We start from the raw sequence: 23,306 nt of genomic DNA, 5'->3' as shown, positions 1-23,306 counted from the left end.
GACCTGGGTTCAAATCCTACCTCGGGATATTTACTAGCTGTGTGATCATGGGCAAATACAATAATAAAGAAATTTACATGGCACTTGTGCCATATATACATACACATATATATGTATATATATGTGTATATATATATGTATATATATATATATATATATATATATAAAATATGACATCTTATTTGATCACAACAACCCTGTGAGGTACTTCCTATTTTTATTCCAATTTTGCAGCTAAGGAAACTAAGCCTGAGAGAGGTTAAGACTTGCACAGGGTCACACAGTCATTAAATGTACGTGCCAGGATTTGAATTCGTCTTTCTGACTCCAAGTTCAGCACTCTTACCCAGTGTGCCACCTAGATTTTTCTCTGTGCTCATGTCTCTGTGACTCAGTTTCCTCATCTCTAAAGTGAGGATAATAATAACAACAGGATTATTATTGTGAGGATCCAGTGAGATAGCATTTGTGAAGTGCTTTCCACACCTTAAAGAGCTATGTAAATGCTAGTTATTGTTTCTATATTATTAATTTAGCTACATACATGACCATCGTGCCTTCCTCTCTTCTTTTCCACATCACCCAACATGGCCTATCTCAGTTCTCATTCCCTACATGCAGCCTTCCCTATGCTAATTTGGTCTCCACAGAACTTAATTTTGTCTGAATTACAATTCATTTATTGCCTATACCACATGACTGAGCACGTTATAGCCCATCTCATGCTTTCTCTATGTTTTAAGTGTATTAATCATGTTTGCCCCACACCCCTGACCCTTTTCTCCCACAGGACTATAAACCCCATGAAGGTAAGAAATTACGTCTCAGATATTTTTCTTGTATCTCTTACAGTATTTATTCTGGGCACATAATATTCCATATATGCTTGGCTGATCATCACAGCATGAACTACTGGTGGTCTATCTGCTCTCCTCCACAGAGATGAAGCACAGAGTTACGGAAGAAAACTCCATTCTGTATTTATATTCAAAGAATGCTTCAGATTCATCTACATTTACTATTTTTCCAGTTCTTCTCCCTATTCCAGAGGTTAAAAACAATTCAAGAAAAGAAAATCCTAAGGGTATGCTTAAAATTCATCTCTTCTATGTTCTTAGGACCCTTAATAGTTGAAATGGAGAAAAGAGGGGAAATTATTAAAAGTGAAAGGGCTGTTATTTCTCCTTTCATATTCCATTTTTTCTCTTATCTTTTATTCTTCTACTCTGATCACAAATTTGGCAAGGAGATGAGCTGGAATGAACAGAGGGCTGCACCTTGGGGAGCTGAATTTACTTCAGGAGGGGAAGTATGTTAAACCCACAGAAAATAACCAGGGACCAAGTATAGGTCAAACTCCACAATATTCCTTACAAAGGGATGGTTCTTTTACTGACTCATGTGGATGGGTAAAATGATAATGGATTGGGAAATACAGGCAAGTAGCAATACTATTATTAATAGATAACATTTCAATAGAGCTTTTAGGTTTGCAAAACACTTTATATACATAATCTTACTTGATAATCACTTGTGAGATCTATCCTTGTGAGATCACTACTATCCTTTTTTTTTTTTTTTGCAACAGATGAGGAAATTGAGACTTAGGGAGGATAAGACACTTGTCAAGGGTAGAGGCAAGATTTAAACTCAGAAATTCTAAGGCCAGCATTTTTTGTTTCTGCTATCAATATATTATGTATAACACAGGAACCTCAGGCAAGGAAATATGTAGACAATTTAACAATATGTCAAATATTTAAGGGCCAAAGGTTCATGATGAGCAAAACAAACAAAAAAAACCCAAAAGTTTTTATCTGTCTATTTTTTCTTACCACCCCTCCCATTATTTTAAAAGCTAAAAGTTACAGTAAGAAATAAAATGATGCTTTTTTTTTTCTGGCACCAGGGTTTCCTCTTCCCCTCTAACCACCCCCTAATTCCACTTATATAGCCATCAAGGAATCTCAGGGTGGGGTGAACAACTGACAATTATCTTCTGGACATATTCTTTTTAGCAATGTTTTAGAAGAGGGGCATGGAAGATGGTCCTGTCCTGATAGTTAAAAAAATAAAAGTACCCTAATTATTGGCACCTCTCCTACCTAAAAGAGAATCACAGTACTTCAGAACTGTAATAAAATAGAATAATACACCTCCTTATGAATACATGCTGCCCAGCAGCAAGATGAGTAACCATACCCACTGATGGTCTCTGAACCATCTTGTTTGTGGAGAGAAACTGGTAAATAGAGAGACAATAAGATCTAGAAACCCAAGAGCCAAATGGAAAGACAGTTATATCCTAGAACATTTTAATACTGGTATTCCTGAGACAGGTCTACAATGGGGAAGGGAAACATTTGATCAGTTCCTATATAAAGGCTCAAGTATACTGTAACTAGTCAGTTCAGAGGACAGCTAGAGACCAACAATGGAGGGAGAGAGGATGGGAGGATGGGAGGGAGGGAGGGAGGGAGGGAGAGAGAGAGAGAGAGAGAGAGAGAGAGAGAGAGAGAGAGAGAGAGAAGATTCTTACAAACTTGTGAATGTAGCAGAGTTATAAGTTCTATCATATTTTGTTTTGTTTTAAATAAGCCCTTCTTCCCATGACAAGAAAATTCAAGTTTTTATTTCCTCTGTGGGTATGCTGGCAAGTCCTGTTTCATAAACTCCAGTGATACATCATTTTCTCAGGCAGCCAATCATAGAACAGGTCAAGTTGGAATGGGCTATGGTGGCTGAAGCTCATACTGCTGTAGTAACTTATGTCATCCTGGGCTTGGTGTCATCCTTTCCCAATAGCTGACATTTTCAGTTACCTCTGATAGGGCTGACACACAAGTAACCATGTGAGAAAGCACTAAAAGAGTCATGGGAAAGCTGTGGCAAAGATAAATAACACCTGTACCTGATAATCCCTAATGACATTACAGGAAGTGGGAATGATATGTTTAGAAACAGAATTTACCTCATCTAAAAACAACACTTAACCAGTAGTATTTGTGACACTCTACCTGAATCATAATCTAGGGAATAATTTGAATGATAATGTTCGGAAGAATGGAAATGGGCACGAATGGTGGAGGAGGAACACTCTCTCTATCACACACACACACACACACACACACACACACGCACATGCACAGACCTTCAGTTAAATTTAGGTTTACAGTTTTCCTGGGATTACTCTCTCGAGATTGCTGCCATGTAAAATGTAGAGGTGTTTAAGCTCTAGAACACTTCATTTTAATTCTTAATTGACCACATCATTTGAACCTCACGAATGTTTTCCTTCCCCAGACACCCTCTTCCCAATGTCAGCTAACTGAAATTCCACAAATTGTTAATCCTCTCCAAACCCTGCCCTTTGAATGAAGTATGGCTGCATCTCTCCTAAAAAATAAGAGTCTCTACTAGCTAAAAGAAGCTCTCAAATACAGCAGCATAAGGATTAAGGGGAGAGGGGGAGAAAGGCAGAGGGAGAGGGAGGGAGATAGAGGTAAAGAGAGGGAGAGAGGGAGAGAAGGAGAGAGAGGGAGGGAGTTTGGGAGAGAGAGAGAGAGAGAGAGAGAGAGAGAGAGAGAAAGAGAGAAGGAGAAGGAGGAGGAAGCTCACAGAGACTAGAGAGAGAGAGAGAGAGAGGGGAAAAACCCCCCCCCCCAAAAAAAATCCCTTCAACCCTCAGAAAGTACCCGGATTATAAAAGTGAATGGAGGCTAATAAGGATGATTCATAAATAAGACTGAAACTGAAAAGATTTGCACAGATTAACATATGAGAGAAAGAGAGGGAGGATAGATGCTGCAGAGCGGCAGAGTAGGCAAAGAAGGCCCCTGAACTTCATTAATGACTTCCACAGAAATCGCTTTACAAGCAACTCAGTTGGCTATTTCTCATTTCCTCGACATCCATCCCATGCGAAAATCAAGGCATGTTTCTCTTCTAGGAAGTATGGCCCCTTTAATGCCAAATGAAAGCCGTTTCTTTTCATACAAAGCTCTCTCCTTGGCATCTTCCCTTTAGATTTCATCAACATAGGTGTTTCCAGGGCTGTAAGCAATGAACTTTCCATCAGCCACATCTTCTGCTAATTAACCCTACTGATTACAATAATTAGTATTGATTCACTCCTTGAATGACTTCCTAAGTATTCAAGCACAATCTGCACTTGCTATAAAAGTTCTAGATATGAATATTAATTGAATGCTCTCTTTTGTTTTTTCATCCCCAAAGGTATAGTTTGCAATCTTATATACTTAAACTAGGTAATGGGAACCCTTCAGTTCTTATTCTACTTTAGAGAATATTAATACCTTGGGGTTAGAGATTGTACTTCGTAGTCAATTAAAAACATGGGGACGTGGTTCAAAGCTTGTTTGGGAGGATATTCTGTGTATGATCTCTGCAGTGTTTCAAAATGACAGTTTACCCATTTGAATTTTCAATGGTTCCTCCTCTGCAAATCTGAACTTTGCATAGTTTTGTATTTGAAACTATGCTTTATTTTGGCATCTTCTGGTCACTTGGCAAGGTTGGGGAGGGGCGAATTACATGATTGAGAATTATTGCAGGAAACAGACTAGCTATCTTGGTACACTTAGGGAAATGGATATAGAAAAGTTCACCAAATTCCTAGAAGTAAGCTGCTCTTTCAATTAAAGCAAAGGATAACTTCCTGAATCTAGGAAGGTGGATTTCAATTTCTACATGTAAAAACAGCAGAAGAGACTTTGACCTAACAAAAGTCACCCAAGACTTGAAGAAATAAAACTGGTTATAAGGGAAACAGCTGCAATTTAACATGACTAAGAAACTAGCATGTGTGTTTCAAAGTTATTTCTTAACACAAATACAATATTAACGAGCACCTGGGGAATGGAGGAAACTATTGTGGTTAAGACTGCTTTCTCAAAATACTGTTTAACATCCCCTCAAGTCACAGAGATATCATGAATTCATTACTTTCAGCTTGGTTTCTGGATCTGGATTCTCCCAAATTATAAGCTGGGTGAGTTGGAGGCACTGAGAAAGGTTTCACCAGTTTCCTGTTTTGAGCTCATCCTGAAAGCAATTGCTAGTGCACCCAGTGGAGCGAACAGTTCACGTTAGATTGGAAGTAAAAGACCAAGATAATTGCAAATTCTAGAATCCACTCTGTACAAGATGAGTAACTTCAAAAATGTATCACATCTCGGCTTTAGAGAAAGAGATACCATCTTATCTGTTCTCTGAGGGCCAGTAAATGCTTCCAAAAATATCGTCAGAAGCTTCTTGTTTTAAGAAAAGCACTCTAGATCTGAATTGCTCATGCTAAAAACCAGTCACATTTGCACTAATGGTTTTATAATACCATTAAAACATATTTCATATCCTCCAAAATCTAAACTATAACAATTTATATCCAAACTCTTGAAAGATATCTATTGTTTCACAAATACACATATTTTCATACACATTGAATTCTGTCCCTAATTCCATCTTGACTACTGATAAAATAAACTAACAAGGTATATAACCAGGAAACATTACTTCCAACTAAAAGATTTTGATTTTGTTTATTGATATCTCTCTTGTTTAAAAAAAATCTGGTGGAAAACAACTCTAAAATCCATTGACCTTTTTGTTGCTTTTTGTGCATATATTTCATAACAACATACATGCTAGAGAAAATAACTCTCTGGGATGATTATGTCCATTATTAAGCAAATTCATTGTTATTTAATACCTTAATACCATCAATGATATGCTCAGGAAAGAAACAAAGTTTTTTTTTTTATTTTAAAAGTTAGAAACAGATTTTTTAATTTTCTCTTCCTGAAATCTCACTATCCCCACATTAGAGACAAGCACTTGTCTTTCAAAATACTATTTTGGAAAGCTTGAAAAAAAAAACAGTTTTCCTTCCATAATGCTACACTTAATGAAGGCATAAGAATAAATTAAGAATCAGAAACAAAAGCGTCAGTATTTCCCCAGAGAGACCTATAACTCAATAATTATTATCATAGTTATTTTATAATTTATGATCAAAATTATGTGGACAAAAGTTCTACTATTTGTCCTTGGATTTCTAACCATACTCCTTCCTGGATTACAAAAAAAATGAATCAAGGATTAGAAATAATAATTCATTTAATTAAAAAAAAACAATCTCTTAACTTTGTCTACATTGTAAGTGCCTTTAGTCTACAAAACAGGAAAACTCGAAATTACCAGGCATTAAATATTGTAAAGACATGCCTGACAACAAGGTATTTGCCAGATTGATAATGGTATTACAAGCTTCTCAATCAATAAGTTTTCTTTCTCTAGTTAACAGAGAGGATAGCAATAAATCTCTAACTTAATCCAACCGACATAGCTACAAAATGCAAAAAGCTCTATGAACAGTGGTTATTAAATTTTTTAAACCCACAACCATAAACAAGAAATACTAAAAGCTCTTCATTCTGCATAGTCTATACAAACAAGATTATAGAAGATAAAAAGAGTGTTGAGAAAAAAAAAACACAACAGCTCCAGACATGCATTAAGCTAGTTTGACAGCTCCATTGTTCAGCCCGTCCCATTGTCAGACCCAAAGATGTATTCAGTGCTACAATGTCTGCTAGCAAATAAAGAAAAGACTACATTTTTCAAAGCAGGATGCCAATTTTCACATAATTCCCTCTACCCCCCAAAAAAGGTTAGTGGTAACTCATTCGTAGTATATGATGGAACCATAGTGACATGCAAGGATGTATATTTGCTTTCAATATCTGGGGACTCAGGGCATCATGCATGTACACTGGTCCTCAAACACAGGTACATATTTTGGCAAACAGAAGAAAAGCACTCAACTGGTAGCACAAAGGACTACCTTAAGTCGGTTAAATTCTAATTAGTGATATTTAGAGCACAAGTCTAATATGGAGTCATCTTAGTTCCTTTTTACCATGATTATTCCCAGCACAGTGCATAATAATGAAAAAGAAATACTACAAAATGAAAGACAAATGAAGAGCCCAATTCTGCTCTTTAAATTAGTTGCCTAGCCTTCACATATAGCAGTGAGTCAATACATGGTAAGCTTTCAAAAGGTAACTAGTACAAATATGCAATCCCTTTTCTCCCTCTCTTTCAATCTCTCTCTCTCTCTCTCTCTCTCTCTCTCTCTCTCTGTCTCTCTCTCTCTCTCTCTCTCTCTCAGCAGAGAAGCAATTTGATTCAGAGTATAGTTATTGTCACAGTCAGCCCTGGCAACTGAAAAGCATACATTAAAAACAAAGGAGATGACAACATACCTTAAAAGCAGATCCTCATTTCTCATAGTAACAGCGGATTTGGGACAGCGCATGCTTTCTACACCGATACTCTCAACAAAAGCCAGTTCAGAAGTGCGCTCAAACATCAATGCCACAGTAGCTGTTCACTAATGCGCTCGCTCTCTCTCTCTCTCTCTCTCTCTCTCTCTCTCTCTCTCTCTCTCTCTCTCTCTCTCTCTCTCTCTCTCTCTCTCTCTCTCTCTCTCTGTCTCTCTCTCTCTCTCTGTCTCTCTCTCTCTCTCTCTCCCCTCGCTCCCTCCTTCCCTCCCCCACTTCTCTTTTTCCCACCCCCAATCTTAGTCAAATGCTGAATGGTGGAGCAAAGGGGCCCCTGCAGATTCACTAAGTAGAAATAATCCTCTCTGACAAGTTATGTTGTCTGGGCATATTTTTACATTAATGCACTGTACTGCCTATAGGGGTCTTGTTTGCATTCACTCTTGCCTGGTTGGCATTAGTATTTCTAATTACCACCTAAAAATGGGGGAGTGAGAGGGAGATAAGAAACCAAAAAAAGTTTAAAAAAAATCAATTATCTCTTTTCTATCCCATCTGATGAGATTAGCATGGGTTACATTTTATTTATTCTATAATTCAATAGCAAACGTAACAGGTTATTGATGCAAGACCTGATTTGCCCACTTAGAAAGATTTTTGCCTCATTCCCTTTCAGTTACAATGAATACACAGTTGGAGTCATCTTTTCTTGTGGTCTTGTCATAGCAGGGAAGGTGACAAGGTCAGGGTCCATCACTCATCTCAGGAAAGGAACCAGAGGAGAAAAACTTTGGAACTTTCGAAGTTCTTTAATACCACAAACTCCCCAAATCCTCTAAATGTGAGTCAAGTTCAAGGCAACCTGACAAAGGAGGCAAAAATGGAGCTTCTAGAGGATGTAGGTACTTCTAACTCCTGTATGGGGTTATCACATGAGTATCACTACAAATGGAATTAGTTACTTTGCTAAGACTGAAAAGGAAACAAGAGACCCTTGTTATGCTCTGCCGACAACTTACTATGTGACTTTGAGTAAGTTGCTTCATTGCACTGGGCCTAAATTTCCACATTTATGAAATGAGGGTAATGGATTCCACAATCTCTGTGAGCCTTCTAGATCTCAAAGTTCATGACAGTCTCAACACACCAAAATGGCCAGTTGAATATGCAAAGAGTAATTTCTATTTTCTCTTTTTTGAAGATGGAGATTTCAATTTATATGCTGTAGAAACTGTAACTATATTAGCCAAGGTCAAACAATAAAGACTGGGTTCCTTGCCCCTAAGACAATTATTTTTCATTTTCTGGGATCTGAAAGATATTTTAGAGAACGGACAAAAGTGGTTTATCTTTTCAAAGTAAAGGGATTGTGTAAAAATATAAGATGCGGGTTTCTAACTATAAAACACTGTATAAATGAGCAGCTGAAACAGAGGAACCTTAGGGAGACAAGAGGTCTTATCTTTATTCCATTAATGACTGGTAGTGAACACCTAAGCAGAAATCACTCATTCACTTGGTGCCTGTTTTCCCCAGTAGTTAAATGGGGCCAGTAATGCCACCTGTGTTTTAATATCTCAGGAGTTCAAAATGAAGATGTTTGCGGACACACGCACACATGTGTGTACACACATGCACATGCACACTCATGCACACATACACTATGTATAATGCACATATTTCTCTATACCACTAAAATCACTGGTTTGGACCAAAAAGGGGGAACAAAAAGCACTTGTCACATAATGTTGCATTGGTGAACTATGTCCTAATTTGGAAAGCTAGGTGGTATGGTAGATAGAGCACCAGGCCCGGAGTCAGAAAGATCCAAGTTCAAATCCAGCCTCAGACACTTAGCATGGTGATCCTGGCCAAGTCACTTCACCTTGGCCTCAGTTTCCTCATTTGTAAAACAAGGATAATAACAGCACCTACCTAGCAGGTTATTGTGAGGATCAAATGAGATAATAATTGTAAAGAACTTAACACAGTGCCTGGCACATGGGAAAATAAAATAAGTGACAGTTATCATAATTATTTAATTGTAAACCTCTTGAAGGCAGAGATCACATTGTATGTAAACTTTGATTCTCTTCCAGCCCTTAACAAGCTATTCTGTATAAAATAGGCAGTGAAATTTCTTGTATGATATTATATTCTTATGTTACCTTGTAACAGTAGTAGAAACTAAATTATAGATTAAGTGATGATGTATGGAAATGCTATATCTACATAGAGAGATGATCGAAATAGGGTATGTATTTTAGGCATTTAATATTTGAAGATGGTGGTGTGATTCACAAGTATGAATCAAGATCACATCATAGTTATAGATTTAGAGTAAGAAGGGGGTTCAGAGAAAAAGAGAGAAGTTCTGTGACTTGCCCAGAGTCACACACTAGTGTTGAAGGAAGAATTTAAATTCGGGTCTTCCTGACTCCCAAGTCTTGCAATATTCACTTCATGACTTCACTTAGCTTTCTCTAAGTCCATCAGCATTGTAATGGTTGCTACTGGGTCACTCATCTTATTATGGGAGCCCTTTTTATAATATACTTTTGTTGTTGTTCAGTCATTCAGTCATGTCGTGATTCTCTGTGACCTTGTGGACATACTGTTCAGAGGGTTTTCTTGGCAAAGATACTGGAATGGTTTGCCATTTTCTTTTCCAGTGGATTAAGGTAAACAGACGTTAAGTGACTTGCCCAGGGTCACAGGCATCAAGTATCTGAGGCTGGATTTGAACTCAGGTCTTCTTGACTGTATGCCATCACTGAGCTACCTAGCTATAATAGAATGCTATTTTTTTCTAAAAGAAATGAAGAGACAGTTTCAGAGAAATCTGAAAAGACTTGTGTGAACTGATACAATATAAAGAGCAATTTATCCTATAACATCAACATTCTAAAAAAGCACAATTCTCAGAGACTTTAAAACTCTGATCAACATAATGCTTAGCCATGATTCTACAGGACTCAGGATTTTTAAAAAGAAATGCTTCTGACCTCATGACAGAGAAATACTGGAATAATATGTAGATTGACATACATTTTTAGACCTTTCCTATGAGGGAATTTATTTTGCTTTGCTGGCTAATTTGTTGAAAGGGTTTTATGTTTTTTTTTTATTTTCTCAGTGGGAGGGAGGTAGAAAGGAGGGAAAAAATAAATGCCTGATAATTTTTAAAAAATAAGTTTTCAGAAAAAATCAACAGGAAATTCAATAAACACTCATTAGAGCCCATTATGTACCATCACTGTCCTAAGTGTAACTAAAAAAGAAATAAATCATTTAGGCCTGGAGTGGCAGTTAACGTTCCTTCTAAGTGAAAGTCCTTAAAATCAAACTAAAGAAAGTAGACTGACTTTTGAAGAAAATAAAACACCAATACCAAATGAACCATAGGGAGAATGTGTGATTATGCCAATATCTATTATCTATTTAATTTGCTATTTGCATTTTTTCTTTGTGGTTCATATGTATTTAGAGTTTAACAGAGTTCTGTAACAGGTTCCTAAAATGCAGGATGAAAAATTAATCTCACTGACTTTATTCAGTGGCTCAAGTGTTTATGTTTTAAGGTTTATACTGCAAAATGAAGGTGTGTAACACAACAGCTCAATACAACAAAATAATACCAAGTCTTCTGGGAAGTATAATGTGATTCTATAAAATATCTTTCATGGTGAAGGAGAGGGACTTCAGACACTTCTCTTTAGTCAGCATAGACCTTCTAGCCTAAAAGGACAATCTTGGAATGTGAACATGAAACCTGTTAAGCTCTAGACTTCAGATAACTAACATTGCCCTCTTTAATTAAGAAACAACTAAAAAAACTGCTACATTACTGAAAAAGAGGAGAATGAACCCACAGAGGATTCCTGACAGAAGAATTTAGCTGATGCCCAAAGTTCAAAACAAACATTTCCTTCTAGAATTTGATATTAATATGAGGCAATTAGTTGTCCTGCCCCCTAAATTGTCTGCCTGAGAAATGAGACCTTCATCCACAGTCAGATCACTGTATCTCAACAAGAAAAGTCTAGAAAGATGGTTGGTGTCATAGGGAAACCAGGAACAGTAGTAGGAAACTAAACTGAGTTCCATTAAATCATGTTCTTTGGTACTTTTTAAAGGCTACCTTATGCTTTGGGGTGAGGGTGGGGAAGGGGAGGAGGCTGGAGCTATTGCAAATCACTAACTGAAACATAAAACTTACAGCTGGTTTTTAAAAAAAGCAAAAACTCAGCTGTGATAGTAAAGAATGGGCCTGATGGCAATCTGAGATGCTGTGTAACACAAGCTGTTTTTATGTGGATAGTCAATAATCGCCTCCAAGTCACAGGTAAGAAACAGGAGGCAGCATGGGGGCAGCTAGCCTAGTAAGTGAGCACAAACTCATTGCTGCCTGAAAGCTGGGGTAAGATAATTTAACTCATTGAAGAGCTCAGTGAGTAAAAAAGGCAGGGTGTCAAGTGGATACAGAGATGGCCTCAGAATTTAAAAATCTAGGTTTAAACAGTTCTCTGGCCAGTACATACTGCTTGTATGTGACCTCTGGAAATGCAGTCACTCAACTGTACAATGGTTGCTGATCGGGACAGGTAGAGGGAATTCCCTCCTAAGGGAATTAATTACCCTAAGGAAATCACTGATCTCAACAACATAAGTTGTCAATGCTCAAGCTTCCTTGCCTACAAAATAGGACCACTGACTAGGATAAGTAGGGTGTCCTTAGATGAATAATTAAGGAGAATAACTGTGAGACACTCTACAATGATCAAGTTCTATATTAGTACTGAGATAGATATAAATATTAAGCCACAAAGCACTGGGAATTCTCTGAAAAGAGTTGAAGATGGGCACTGGATAAAATGGAGAGGCATTATTAAAAAGAGTAAGAGTAATAAAGGTTTGTGGCACCAAAGTGATGGGTTAATATCTCACTATTATTTCCATGTGAGTTGAGAAAGATCAGTTAAAACTTAAGAGAATGAAAAGAGTTCCAGTACAAAATGTGTATCATGTGGCTAGTTGGTAAAAGAAACAAATTTTAGCTCGGGAGTTCTTAAAAATTTACAAACTATGTTTGTCCACACCAAAATCTCAATTACCCCAAATTGCTGATCTGGTTCTAAAATGTTGCCAAGAGCCACAATGATGAAAATGAAGAGGTTTGGGAGGGCCAAGTGTATGTAATGGGGGGGGGGGATCTGGCCATTGGGGGGCGCGTTTTTAAAGCACCCATAGTTTTTCTTTCCATGCTTCTGTTTTTTTTTTTTTTTTAAAGCAATCGGGGTTAAGTAACTTGCTCAAGGTTACATGGCCAGTTATTTCTGGGTGTGGTGCTGAGTATCTGAGCCCGGATTTGATCCAGGTCATCCCGACACTGGAGCCAGTGCTCTTACTCGCTGAGCCACCTGGCTGCCCCTGCTTTCCATGTTTCTAATCCAACAGTGTAGAAACTTTGTGAGGCCAGTTTCTAGCTACAAGTGACTCAGGGGTCAGGACTTGGCAATAGGTAGGAGACAAAATTAAAATAAGTTAAATTTCTTAGGGCAGTAGAAAGGTTAGACTAGAGACAGACTGTTGATGGTTGGTTGCTGTGGGTCATGTGACAAACAGGAGAGTATGCAGTGGAAACCCTGCATTTTTCTTGGGCTGCAGGAAATCTGTTGGCAGGCTACAAGCAGGGCCACATGTTGTGCATGCCTGTAATAAAACCTTCAAATTGGCTGGGGGGACAATAGAACTGATTAGCAAGTTGTACTGAGTATGCATACAAAGGTTGCCTCAGTCTCTTGCCTTCCTGGCTGCAAGAAAGGTAGATGTAAGTTGAGTAACTGAGTAAGGTAGAGTGGCAGACTGCATTTTCTCACCCAGAAGGTACATGTTTCTATAAGCATACGGGGCCGAAGTTTCTAAGTGTTTATTCTTTCCTGATATGTATTAGGAAAACAAAAGTTCCAAGATGGTGACCAGATGACCTGGTGAGTTTGGGAGATCCAGAGGACCCAGCAGAGGTTCTACTACCGGAAGCTAGGGCTGGTACCAGAATCCACCATAAGGGTGGGACTGACAGCTATGGAAGAGTGTCCTAGATTTGTAGAAAAGCAACTCAGCCTAGCAACAGCTCCAGCAGAGATGCTCCCTTTGGAATATGGCTGACTCATCCATCCCCATTGCCACACCCTGCAATGAACTTCCTGAGGATGCTACAAAAGGAAAAGAAAAGGATTTCCAAGGCCAGGAGTCAGAAGATACTCTTTGATTACATCTGTACCTCAGTGGAATTGTACTTCAAGTCTGAGCACACTCTCCTTTCCACAGAGGCCTTGTGCAAGGGGACAAGAAACGGACCAGCATTTATTAAGTCCTGCAGTGTGCCAGGCAGAGCGCTAATCACTTATGAGACCATTATTATCTCATTTGATCCTTGCAAAAACCAAGGGAGGGTGGTGCTATTATTATGCCCATTTTTTTTTTTTTTGCCTTTTGGAGGGCAATTGGGGTTAAGTGACTTGCCCAAGGTCACATGGCTAGTTTTTTTGTGTTAAAGTGTCTGAGGCCAGACTTGAACTCAGGTCCTCCTGACTCCAGGGCTGGTGCTCTATTCACTGTGCCACCTAGCCGACCCCTTATTATGCCCATTTTACAGGTGAGGGATCCCAGGTAGAGGCTAAGTGACTTGCCCAAGGTTTCACTGCTACTAAGTGTCTGAAACCAGATTTGACCTCAATTCTTCTCAGTTCAGTGCTCTACCCACTGCACTACTTAACAAGCAGAGAGGGAATATCCATTTTGGGGAAATTTTTTCTTTTTTTTTTTTTTAATTAAAAGTTCATTCTATACCTTCTTATGAGATATGTACATATGTTCCCAAAGTTCCATGCTGGGCTTTTCTTTCTCTATGCATTTTTTCTTGCTAACCTTATTAGCTCCTATGGGTCCGATTATCATCTTTTTGAGAATGACTCTCAGACCTACCTATCCAGCTCTCCTCTTTGTTCTCAGTTCCAGTCTCACATTACCAACTGCCCACTCAACTGGATATGCCATAGACATCTCCAACTCAGCATACCCAAACCAGAATTCACTGTCTTTCTCCCTAAAATGACCCTTCATCCCAATTTCCTTAGTTATTCACAACACCCATCTTTCTAGTCCCTTAGGTTTGCAATCTCAGACTCATCATTCTCCCTCTCCCTATTTAAGTCTTCCCACAATCTGTCATTTAGCTTCCAGACAGATTTCATATTCCTTACTCTCATGTGTTCTGTGTTCCAGGGCAATCCGGCCTACTTTGCTGTTCTCCATACATGACATTCTATCTCCCTTTTCCCTGTGTTTGCACAGGCTGTCCTCTGTGCCTGAGATGCTCTCCCTCCTACCGCAGCTTAGAATCCCTAGGTCCCTCAAAGGGTCACTTTAAATGCTAGCTCCCATGTGACCAGCTTTTCCTGATCCTCCATAATTGTTTGTGCTTTCCCCCTCGCCCCTCACAAATACATTTTATTTAATTTATAGACATTTATCTGTAGACATATTCTTGTGCATCTCTGCTCTCTCCCTTCCCCAAATAATGTAAGATTCCCAAGGGGAGGGACTGATCTTATTGTTTTAAATATCAGTAGGCCTGGTAGCATAGTGCCTTGCCTATAGTAAACACTCAGTAAGTGCGTGTTGATTTGACTTAAATTGACTAAACTAGGATTCATATGACTCAGACACCATCGATGTTTAGGGGGCACAAGCTTGTGCTAAAATCACTGCAAAGAGATCTCTAGAGGATCAAGCACATGAAATACTCTTTTTCTCTCAGAACACGTTCTTTCCAGGTAGGGGTATGCTGGTGAATGTTTTACAATCAGACTTGGGGAGGGAGGGGATCTCCCCCCCTCTCCTATTTTTTCAATCATTTATCTTCTGTTTATTAGCCATCTATCTTTCTTCTATTTATCTATCTACCTAATCTTTCTCCATGTCTATCTAAACATACATAGACATGCATGTATATAGACACATTGTACACATAGGCACATATATGTAAGAAACACTCAAATTTAATATGTATTATTTCATTTTCCCCCATTACTTTCTTTTTTTTTCCTTTTTTTTGGAGGGCACTTGGGGTTAAGTGACTTGCCCAACGTCACACAGCTAGTTTTTGTGTTAAGTGTCTGAGGCCGAATTTGAACTCAGGTCCTCCTAACTCCAGGGCTCTATTCACTGTACTACCTAGCCGCCCCTTATTACTTTCTTAAGTCAAGAAAACCAACAAAGCAAAAAACGAAGGACTGATCTGAAGCCTTTTTCCTGCAAACACCACTGTTTTTAAATGCACCATGCAAAGCCAATCATTTCCATCATTAGCATCAACAATTTGGTTGTTGTATCTTTGAAGGCCTCACTCTCTCACTCAGGACAACACACATGCAAACAATAACAACATCCTGGATATTTTCTTGCCTACTTATTCCTAGGAATTCTTAGGTGTGGGGATTGAGGAAAGTAGGCTACAGGATGGGTGGGAGCCGTTGTGATGACCTGAGCCAGGCGGGCAGGAAGATCAGAGTTACTGGGCCATCTGTCTCTTGAGGAACAACTTGGGGAGTATCCAAGTGTCATCCTGTGTTTCAGGGCAGACATGAGTCTAGAAGAGGAACATGCTTTTGCTTCATTCATTCTTGGGGACAGGCCCTTTTTTGCCTCATAGATTTTTACTGCTCATTAGGCCTAATCCCCTGTTTAGGGCAGTCCCTCCACTTCCTTTCCATTCACTGCTTCCCTTGCTCTGCACTTTTAGGCACTAATTGCTTGGTTTCACCCTGATCGAGATCGCCTGCTATTGACTGAAAGTGACACTGCCCATTAATCCCACCCCCTGCCTGCTATCACAAACAAAAACACTATTTGCCTCCATATATGTTCTTTAAAGTCAGTTCCTAATGTGTTGGATCCTCAGGATTTTTCAAAAGTGAATTAACATTGATTTTTATTTTGATGCACCAGAAAAGGAATCTTCAATTAAACTTACTGAGCAACAAATTCTTTTTTTTCTTAACATTTCCATTCTTATTTTGATGCAGATTGCTTTTTTATTGTGTATGGCGAGTAGGTGGTTTAGTGAATAGAGTACTGGGCCTGAAGTCAGGAAGACCTGAGTTCAAATGTGACCCCAGACTCTTACAAGTTGTATGGCAAGTCACTTAAACTCTGTTTGCCTTCATCCACCAGAGAAGAAAATGGTAAACCATTGTAGTTATCTTTGCCAAGAAAACTCTATGGATAGTATTGACATGATATGGTCCATGGGATCACAAAGGTCCATGGGGACACAACTGAACAATAGCAAAGGGTCTACTAACATGGCTAGATTGAAGAGTCTACTTAGACATTTTCTCTTTTCTCTTTTTAAGGGCCAATAGAGAGAATGGCACCCAAGAGATTAAGTAGAGAAGGTCTAGCCTCTGGCAGGCTGTAACTTGCCTTAGACTACAAGCTGTCTTGAGAATCCCCAGCGCCCCCTTTGTTTTTTGCATGTCAACTGGTGGAAGGCTGCACCTTATCTAAAGAAAAGAGGTAATGCTCCAAGGAAGCAAAGGATTATTATAAAATAGTTGTGGAACTAAAGTTGAAACCTGATGACCTCAGTCTGGAAGTAGAGAACAGGAAGGAAAGATCTCTCTTGGTGGGATACTTTTTTGGTTTAGTGTGACTTTAAATAAAATCAATTAACCATTAAGTACAAGATTAGTATTACCACATATTTCACACTGGGCAGGGTACCATGGGATTGAAAGTAGTATGAGGCTTAGTACTATCCTTGCCAACAGGAAACTTCTACTAAGGCATACACATATGAAAAGCAACAATTCCATCCTTCCTAGTAGACCATAAATTTCATGGGGATAGACACAAGTCACTCTTCTCTGGGTCATATACAGGGTCTTGCACATTGTGCATTACATGTAGCAATGTAAATATTCTAAATATTTGTAAATATTTGCTAAATAAATGGTTATTCAACAAGAAAGTTTTTCTTAATACAGCTGAGGGCTAATTTGACCAGTAGAATGAAGCAGGATAGAGGAGAGTATGTAATAAAGTCCTAGGTGAGCTATAGAAAGTTGTAGGTATTCCTCTAAATGAATCAGTCATCGAGCATTGATTAAGCATTTATAATGTTTCAGGTATTGTGCTAAGCATTGAAGATAAAAAGAAAGAATAATACAAAATCCCTGCCCTCAAGGAGCTCATATTCTAATTTGGGAGACAATAATAAAATCATGATATACAGTATCTACAAATTACAGAGAGAATAAATGTAATGTAATCTCAGATGGGAAGGTGCCAGTAGATGGAGAACCAAGAAAGACCTCTTACAGAAGAGTGAATTTGAATTGAGTCTTAAAAGAAGCGAAAGAGATGTGGAAGGGAGAAGGGAAAGCATTCCAGTCATGGGGAACAGACAGTGCAAAAGTAACCAGGACAGATCAGTATTGTGCTTGAGGAAAAGCCAGTAGCTCATTATGGCTGGATCATAGGATACAGCCATAGAGGGGAGTAAAGAACAAAAAGATTAGAAAGATACAGAGGGTTTAGGTGGGGAAGGGCTTTAAATTCCAAACAGAGAATTTTATATTTGATCCTAGAGGTTAATAGGAAGCCACTGGGATTTACTGAGAACATGTGAGGATTGGGGAGTGGAAGGTGGTGATGACATGGTCAGACCTGCACTTTAGGAAAATCTTTTGGCAGTTTAATGGGGGACAGATTGGAGTGGAGAGAGATCTAAGACAGAGAAGACCAATTAGAAGGCTGTTGTAGCCTACTATGGTGCTACATGGCTGCAGTACTTGCTACTAGGGAGGCTGAGGTTGGTAGATCACTTGTGTTTGGGAGTTCAGAACTGCAGAATTCTGGGAATTCAGAACTGTCTGAATTAAGCCTGGGATAAATATGTTTAGCCCACTAGAGGAGGGTGCCATCAGGCTTCCTAAGGAAAGGAGAACTGGTTCAGGTCAGAAACAGAGTGCGTCAAAGCTTCCATGAAGATCAAAAGTAGGGTTGGATATACTTCCAGCCTGGGTGAGATAAGGAGAATCAGTCTTAAATAAACTAAAATAAAACAAAAGGCTATTGAAATAGTCCACATGAAAGCTGATTAGGGCATTAGAGTGGTGGCTCTATGAGTGGAGAGGAAATGAATAGAAGAGGAAGAGAGATGCTCTGAACGTGAAAATGACAAGATTTGACAGCAGATTGGATATGTGGGATTAGTGAGTATGAGGAGTCAGAGAGGACATGAACGTTGTGAATCCTCTTGGTTGGGAAGATGATGTTTTAAACAGTAAATGGAAAATTGGGAAAAGGAAAGTGTTTGGTCTGAAGCTACTGCAAATGGCCCCCACACCATGTGAGTTTCCTGAGATAGCTTGGTCCTATTTTTTACATTTCTGGAAAAGTACCAAAACTGCAGTGTTATCATACAGGGTACTCAATCAATCAACAAGCAAACACTAGTTTAAAACAATGCTTGATTTTTCTGACTGGATGTTAGAGCAGTGTCTTGCACATAGTAGGCAGTTAATAAATGTGTGTTGAATTAAATTAAAATATGGTCAAGCAGTTATAGAAATGCTAGTATTTGGGTGCTACATGAATAACTACACCATTCACTCCCCTTTACAAGAGATAGGTGACCAGCTGTCCCCCATCTCCACTAATGGCAGAACAAGAAGAAATGGGCTTAAACTGCAGCGGGCTTCGGGGAGCCATCGACAGAACTTTCCGAGTAGAAAAGTACTGATAAAGCACAAACCCACATGTGCAAAACTGTTTCTTGCCTCAGTAGGCTGGTCATAGCTCACATTTCATAAAAGCAACAGCAAAAGTAGCTGTTGAAGGTGACTGTGGGTTTTGCCTGATATAAGCCCCAAAGGGCTTCACAGGCTCCTGGAAGGAAATGCTGGATCACGGGGAAAAAACAAACAAACAACCAACCTTCCTACATCTGTTTTTTTTTTCTTTTCTTGGATAATCCCTAATTACCATTGTGAAATATACACATGAACACCAGTTGACCCACACTAACTGAGAGCCATGTAAAAATTAGGTGAAAGACAGTATCAGAGACCTAATATCCAGAACTCCATACCTGAGCCTCAGCGTATCTACTTATCCCATCTTGGGCTTTTCTACCTGTGCACAAAATTAGTCTGACCTTGACACGCATGATGGCCCAGAGCAACAAAAGAGGGGCTAGGGGCAAGTTGGTAAGTATAGCATGCTCTGTGTGGAATTCTTGGCTAAGGAATTATCATAAGATCATAGATTTCAAGCAAGAAGGAACCATAGAAGCTGCTTATTTCAACACCTTCCCCCCACCCCCATGTCCTTTTAAAATTTTTTGGATGATGGGGAATTTTTTAAGACTGACAGAAGTTCTGGGTGACACCTGACAACACAGAAGATCTCTGAATGCCATTTCCTCTCCTGCTTAACACCTCTAGAGTCTCCAGGGCCTCTGACATTTAAAGTGCTAATGCATTTCTGTAATAGTGTTTGCTGTAGAGGGGAAACTTCCCTCACCCCCACCCCACCCCACCCCAATAAAAACCTAGACTATTCATCCTATATCTTTGAGAAGTTAAAAACCTGAAAATTGTCTATGAGTACAATTTCCTTTGCTTCCTTTGAGTAGTCTGTCTACTTTAGTAACCTGAAGTGATATAGGGAAGGTATCTTACTCTTAACCCACTGCTGCCTCTTTGTTGAAAATCAGGGTGTTGTCCTGAAGGTTATGACAAGGACTCTAAATATTCTAACTCTTCCCAAGCTCTCAAAAGCCAGCTCACCTTAAGGGAACCACTCAGCAGAGCTGTAACCGAGTCTCCCTTGGCAGTCCTCCCCAAACAGAGACTTTGGTGTCACCTTCTCTTAGATTACGTGTCATGCCTGTCATTAGAATTGTTCTTTAGGAGAGACAGCTCAAAGACTGCCAGGTTCATTAAAGGTCTACCCCTGGACTTCCCAGATCTTTTGCTTCACAATGAACAAAAATACAACATACACATAGCACACTCCTATATGCACAAATACATATCCCTGTGTGCGTCAGAGAACAAAGAAATATTCTGTACTTTTGTTCAGTGTCAATCATAACCTGAGATTAAAGCTGCTGTTTTATGTATTCAAAAGTTACACCCACCAAAATCATACTCTCTGCCTTGGCTCTGAACTTCAAAAGAAATACTGCATAGGGGGAAAAAGAAGAAACAAACAAACTAAAAAACAAAGATTGAACCTCAAAAGAGATGCTCTTAGAATGTATTTCACTCTCATTTATATAAATGTAACCACCATTCCTGCTGGATGCTACAACACCTGCAAAACCACTTTATAAGAGATATATGAACCCACCAGGAAAATATTAAACCATTCAACCTGGTACCCAAAGTGCAGCATAAATTTACAAGCCAGAAAAGTTTGTTCAGTGATTAATTTGGGGGCATTTAATTTTTTGGAATCCCTATGTATGTATGTGTGTGCATGTGCATGTACACACATATACATATGCACACATACATATGTACATATACACATACACATATGTGGATAGATAGATAGATAGATAAAGATCATACCTGCTTCTCATTTTGTTTAGAATATAGCAAGTGTTTTAGTCTTGCTCTTAATAAAATAATTTTTTGGTCTGATAACCTTTTTGATGAGAGAATAGGAACTAGAATTCTGGATTATGATTTAGGATTAAGGAATGATGGCTCTCTTCCAGAAACACAAAATATCTAATAAGACAAGGGGAGAATAAATTTGCCTAGAGATTTGTGGATTTGGACGAGAAAGTTGTAAACTGAAAAATAAGGGGTAGAGGTGCATGTGGAAATTATTCACATAGATCTGCTAAGAAAATGTAATAGAAGACATAAAATAGGAATAATAACATTAGGGAGACCTTGTAATGCATAGGAAACTATCCAGGAAAAGGGGAAATAATAATACTCATGTGCCAATTTGTAGGATCTGAATAATAAACATAGTGAACGAGGGATCTCAAAGCAATGAGGTACATTTGGCCCCAAATATATGACTGAGTTTTGACTGAAATATAGTCATGGAAGGCTAAATGTTATTTAAAATAAACATATTAGATAAAATGAGGTGTTGTAGTAGTAATTTGTATGAATTAATAGACTTGAGGAAATCCTAAAGAGAGAATCATGTTATCAAAGAGTCATAGATTTAGACATACATACATGCTATTATTATTACTGTTATTGTTCTGTTACTGTGCTATTAGAAACAATATAAGGCATACAAAAAAATTCTGGGAAAACTTGAATGAATTGGTACAAAGTAAAACAAGCAGAGCAGGGAAAACAATATACACAGTGACTAAAAGATGTCAATGGAAAGAATGACAACACAGTAATTGAAACTGAATGCTTTGTGATTATAATGACCTAAACATGAACTCAAGGAAAAGATACAAGAAGACAGCTTCATCTGTATTTTTTTTTAAGATGTAGGGCACTACCAATAATGGCATGTTTTTTTCTTTATAGCGATTAGTTCTATTAAATCTTTTGTTTCTCTTTTTAAAAAAAATATTCTTTGTTGGAAGAGTTGGCTGTCTGCAGTGAGAGATGTAATAGTAAATATAGGAAAGGGTGGAGCCAAGATGGCAGAGTAGAAGCAGGAAGTTCTGTGACCTCTCCCCACAACCACTTCAAATACCTATAAAATATGACTCTAAACAAACTTTAGAGCTACGGAATCCACAAAGTGACAGAGAGAAACAAGTCTCCCACTGAAGGAAGCCTGGCAGGCTGGCAGGAAAGGTCTATTGCAGCGTGCTGGGAGCCAAGCACAGTCCCACGTAAGCCACACAGTTTTGGCCCCAGGGAAGCAGCAGTGGCTGGAGCAGACATCAGGAGAGTGAATCATCAGCAGCTGGGGTGGTTTCCAGATTTTCAACCCATAAACACCAAGAAGAAAGTAAAAGGTCAGTCTGGAACTCTGTTGGAAAGGAAGAGCCCCCAAGGTGATAGGTGCCAGAGGCATGGTGGCTGCAGCTTCTGGGCGTGGCTGCCTCAGGAGCTCCTGGCCTACAGATAGTGGGACCAAGTGACCATTCAAGGGTAATAGCTCTTGCTTTAACCTGCTTGGATCTGGGTCGCTTTCTTGGGCAATGGTGCTGGGGTGAGAGATTCCAGTTTGCCAGTGTGGTGTGCATAGAGAGGGTACCCTCCTCAGACCACTGACAACATTTATGAAAACCCCAGTGATTTGGGACAAAATTCTCCTCTCTGGAAGCGGAGTTCTACTGTGGCAAACAGCTCAAAAGTTAAGCAATTGAGTGGCAACATGAGCAAGCAGAGGAAGTACAAACAGACCATAGAATCCTTTTTGGGGGACAAAAAGGGTCAAAGCATGGAACAGGAGGAAGACAACAAAGTCAGAACTCATTGCATCAAAAGCTTCCAAGAAAAATATGAATTGGTTACAGGCCATGGAGAAGCTCAAGAAGGATTCTGAAAATCAAGTAAGAGAAGTAGAGGAAAAACGGGGAAGAGAAATGGGTATGATGCAAGAAAATCATGAAAAGAGAGTCAACAACCTGACTGAAGAAAATAACACCTTAAAAATATATTAACTCAAATGGCAAAAGAGGCCCAAAAAGCCAATGAGGAGAAGAATGCCTTAAAAAGCTGAATTTGACAGATGGTAAAGGTATTTCAAAAACTCACTGAAGAGAATAATTCCTTCAAAATTAGATTGGAGCAAATGGAAGCTAATGACTTTATGAGAAATCAAGATCTATTAAATAGATCCAAACAAATGAAAAAAAATAGAAGGCAATGTGAAATATCTCATTGGAAAAACCACTAACCTGAAAAATAGATCCAGGAGAAATAATTTAAAAATTATTGGACTCCCTGAAAGCCATGATCAAAAAAAGAACCTAGAAATCATCCT

At 38.8% G+C, this 23,306-nt stretch overlaps 1 protein-coding gene across 34 annotated transcripts in view; it reads right to left on the bottom strand.

The window, feature by feature from the left end:
- Positions 1 to 23,306, bottom strand: part of LOC138175830 (CUGBP Elav-like family member 2) — a 696,702-nt gene that overhangs the window by 383,046 nt on the left and 290,350 nt on the right. For 7 of the 34 annotated variants that reach the window (XM_069106334.1, XM_069106337.1, XM_069106340.1 and 4 more), the window contains exon 1: positions 7,287 to 7,470. The exons of 4 other annotated variants lie outside the window; for them this stretch is intronic. In XM_069106334.1, coding sequence (XP_068962435.1) covers positions 7,287 to 7,393 — 107 coding nt within the window. In that variant the 5' untranslated portion in view covers positions 7,394 to 7,470. Of the gene's footprint in view, positions 1 to 7,286; positions 7,471 to 23,306 lie in introns of those variants that run through there. 23 more of the 34 variants (XM_069106354.1, XM_069106350.1, XM_069106348.1 and 20 more) reach the window with 5 other exon arrangements.

Source organism: Petaurus breviceps, unplaced genomic scaffold (genome assembly GCF_028583685.1).
Source record: "Petaurus breviceps papuanus isolate PSGF00001 unplaced genomic scaffold, PetGlider_PUasm1.0 79, whole genome shotgun sequence".
Classification (NCBI taxonomy): Eukaryota; Metazoa; Chordata; class Mammalia; order Diprotodontia; family Petauridae; genus Petaurus; species Petaurus breviceps.
This window is presented reverse-complemented; position numbering and strand designations above follow the sequence as displayed.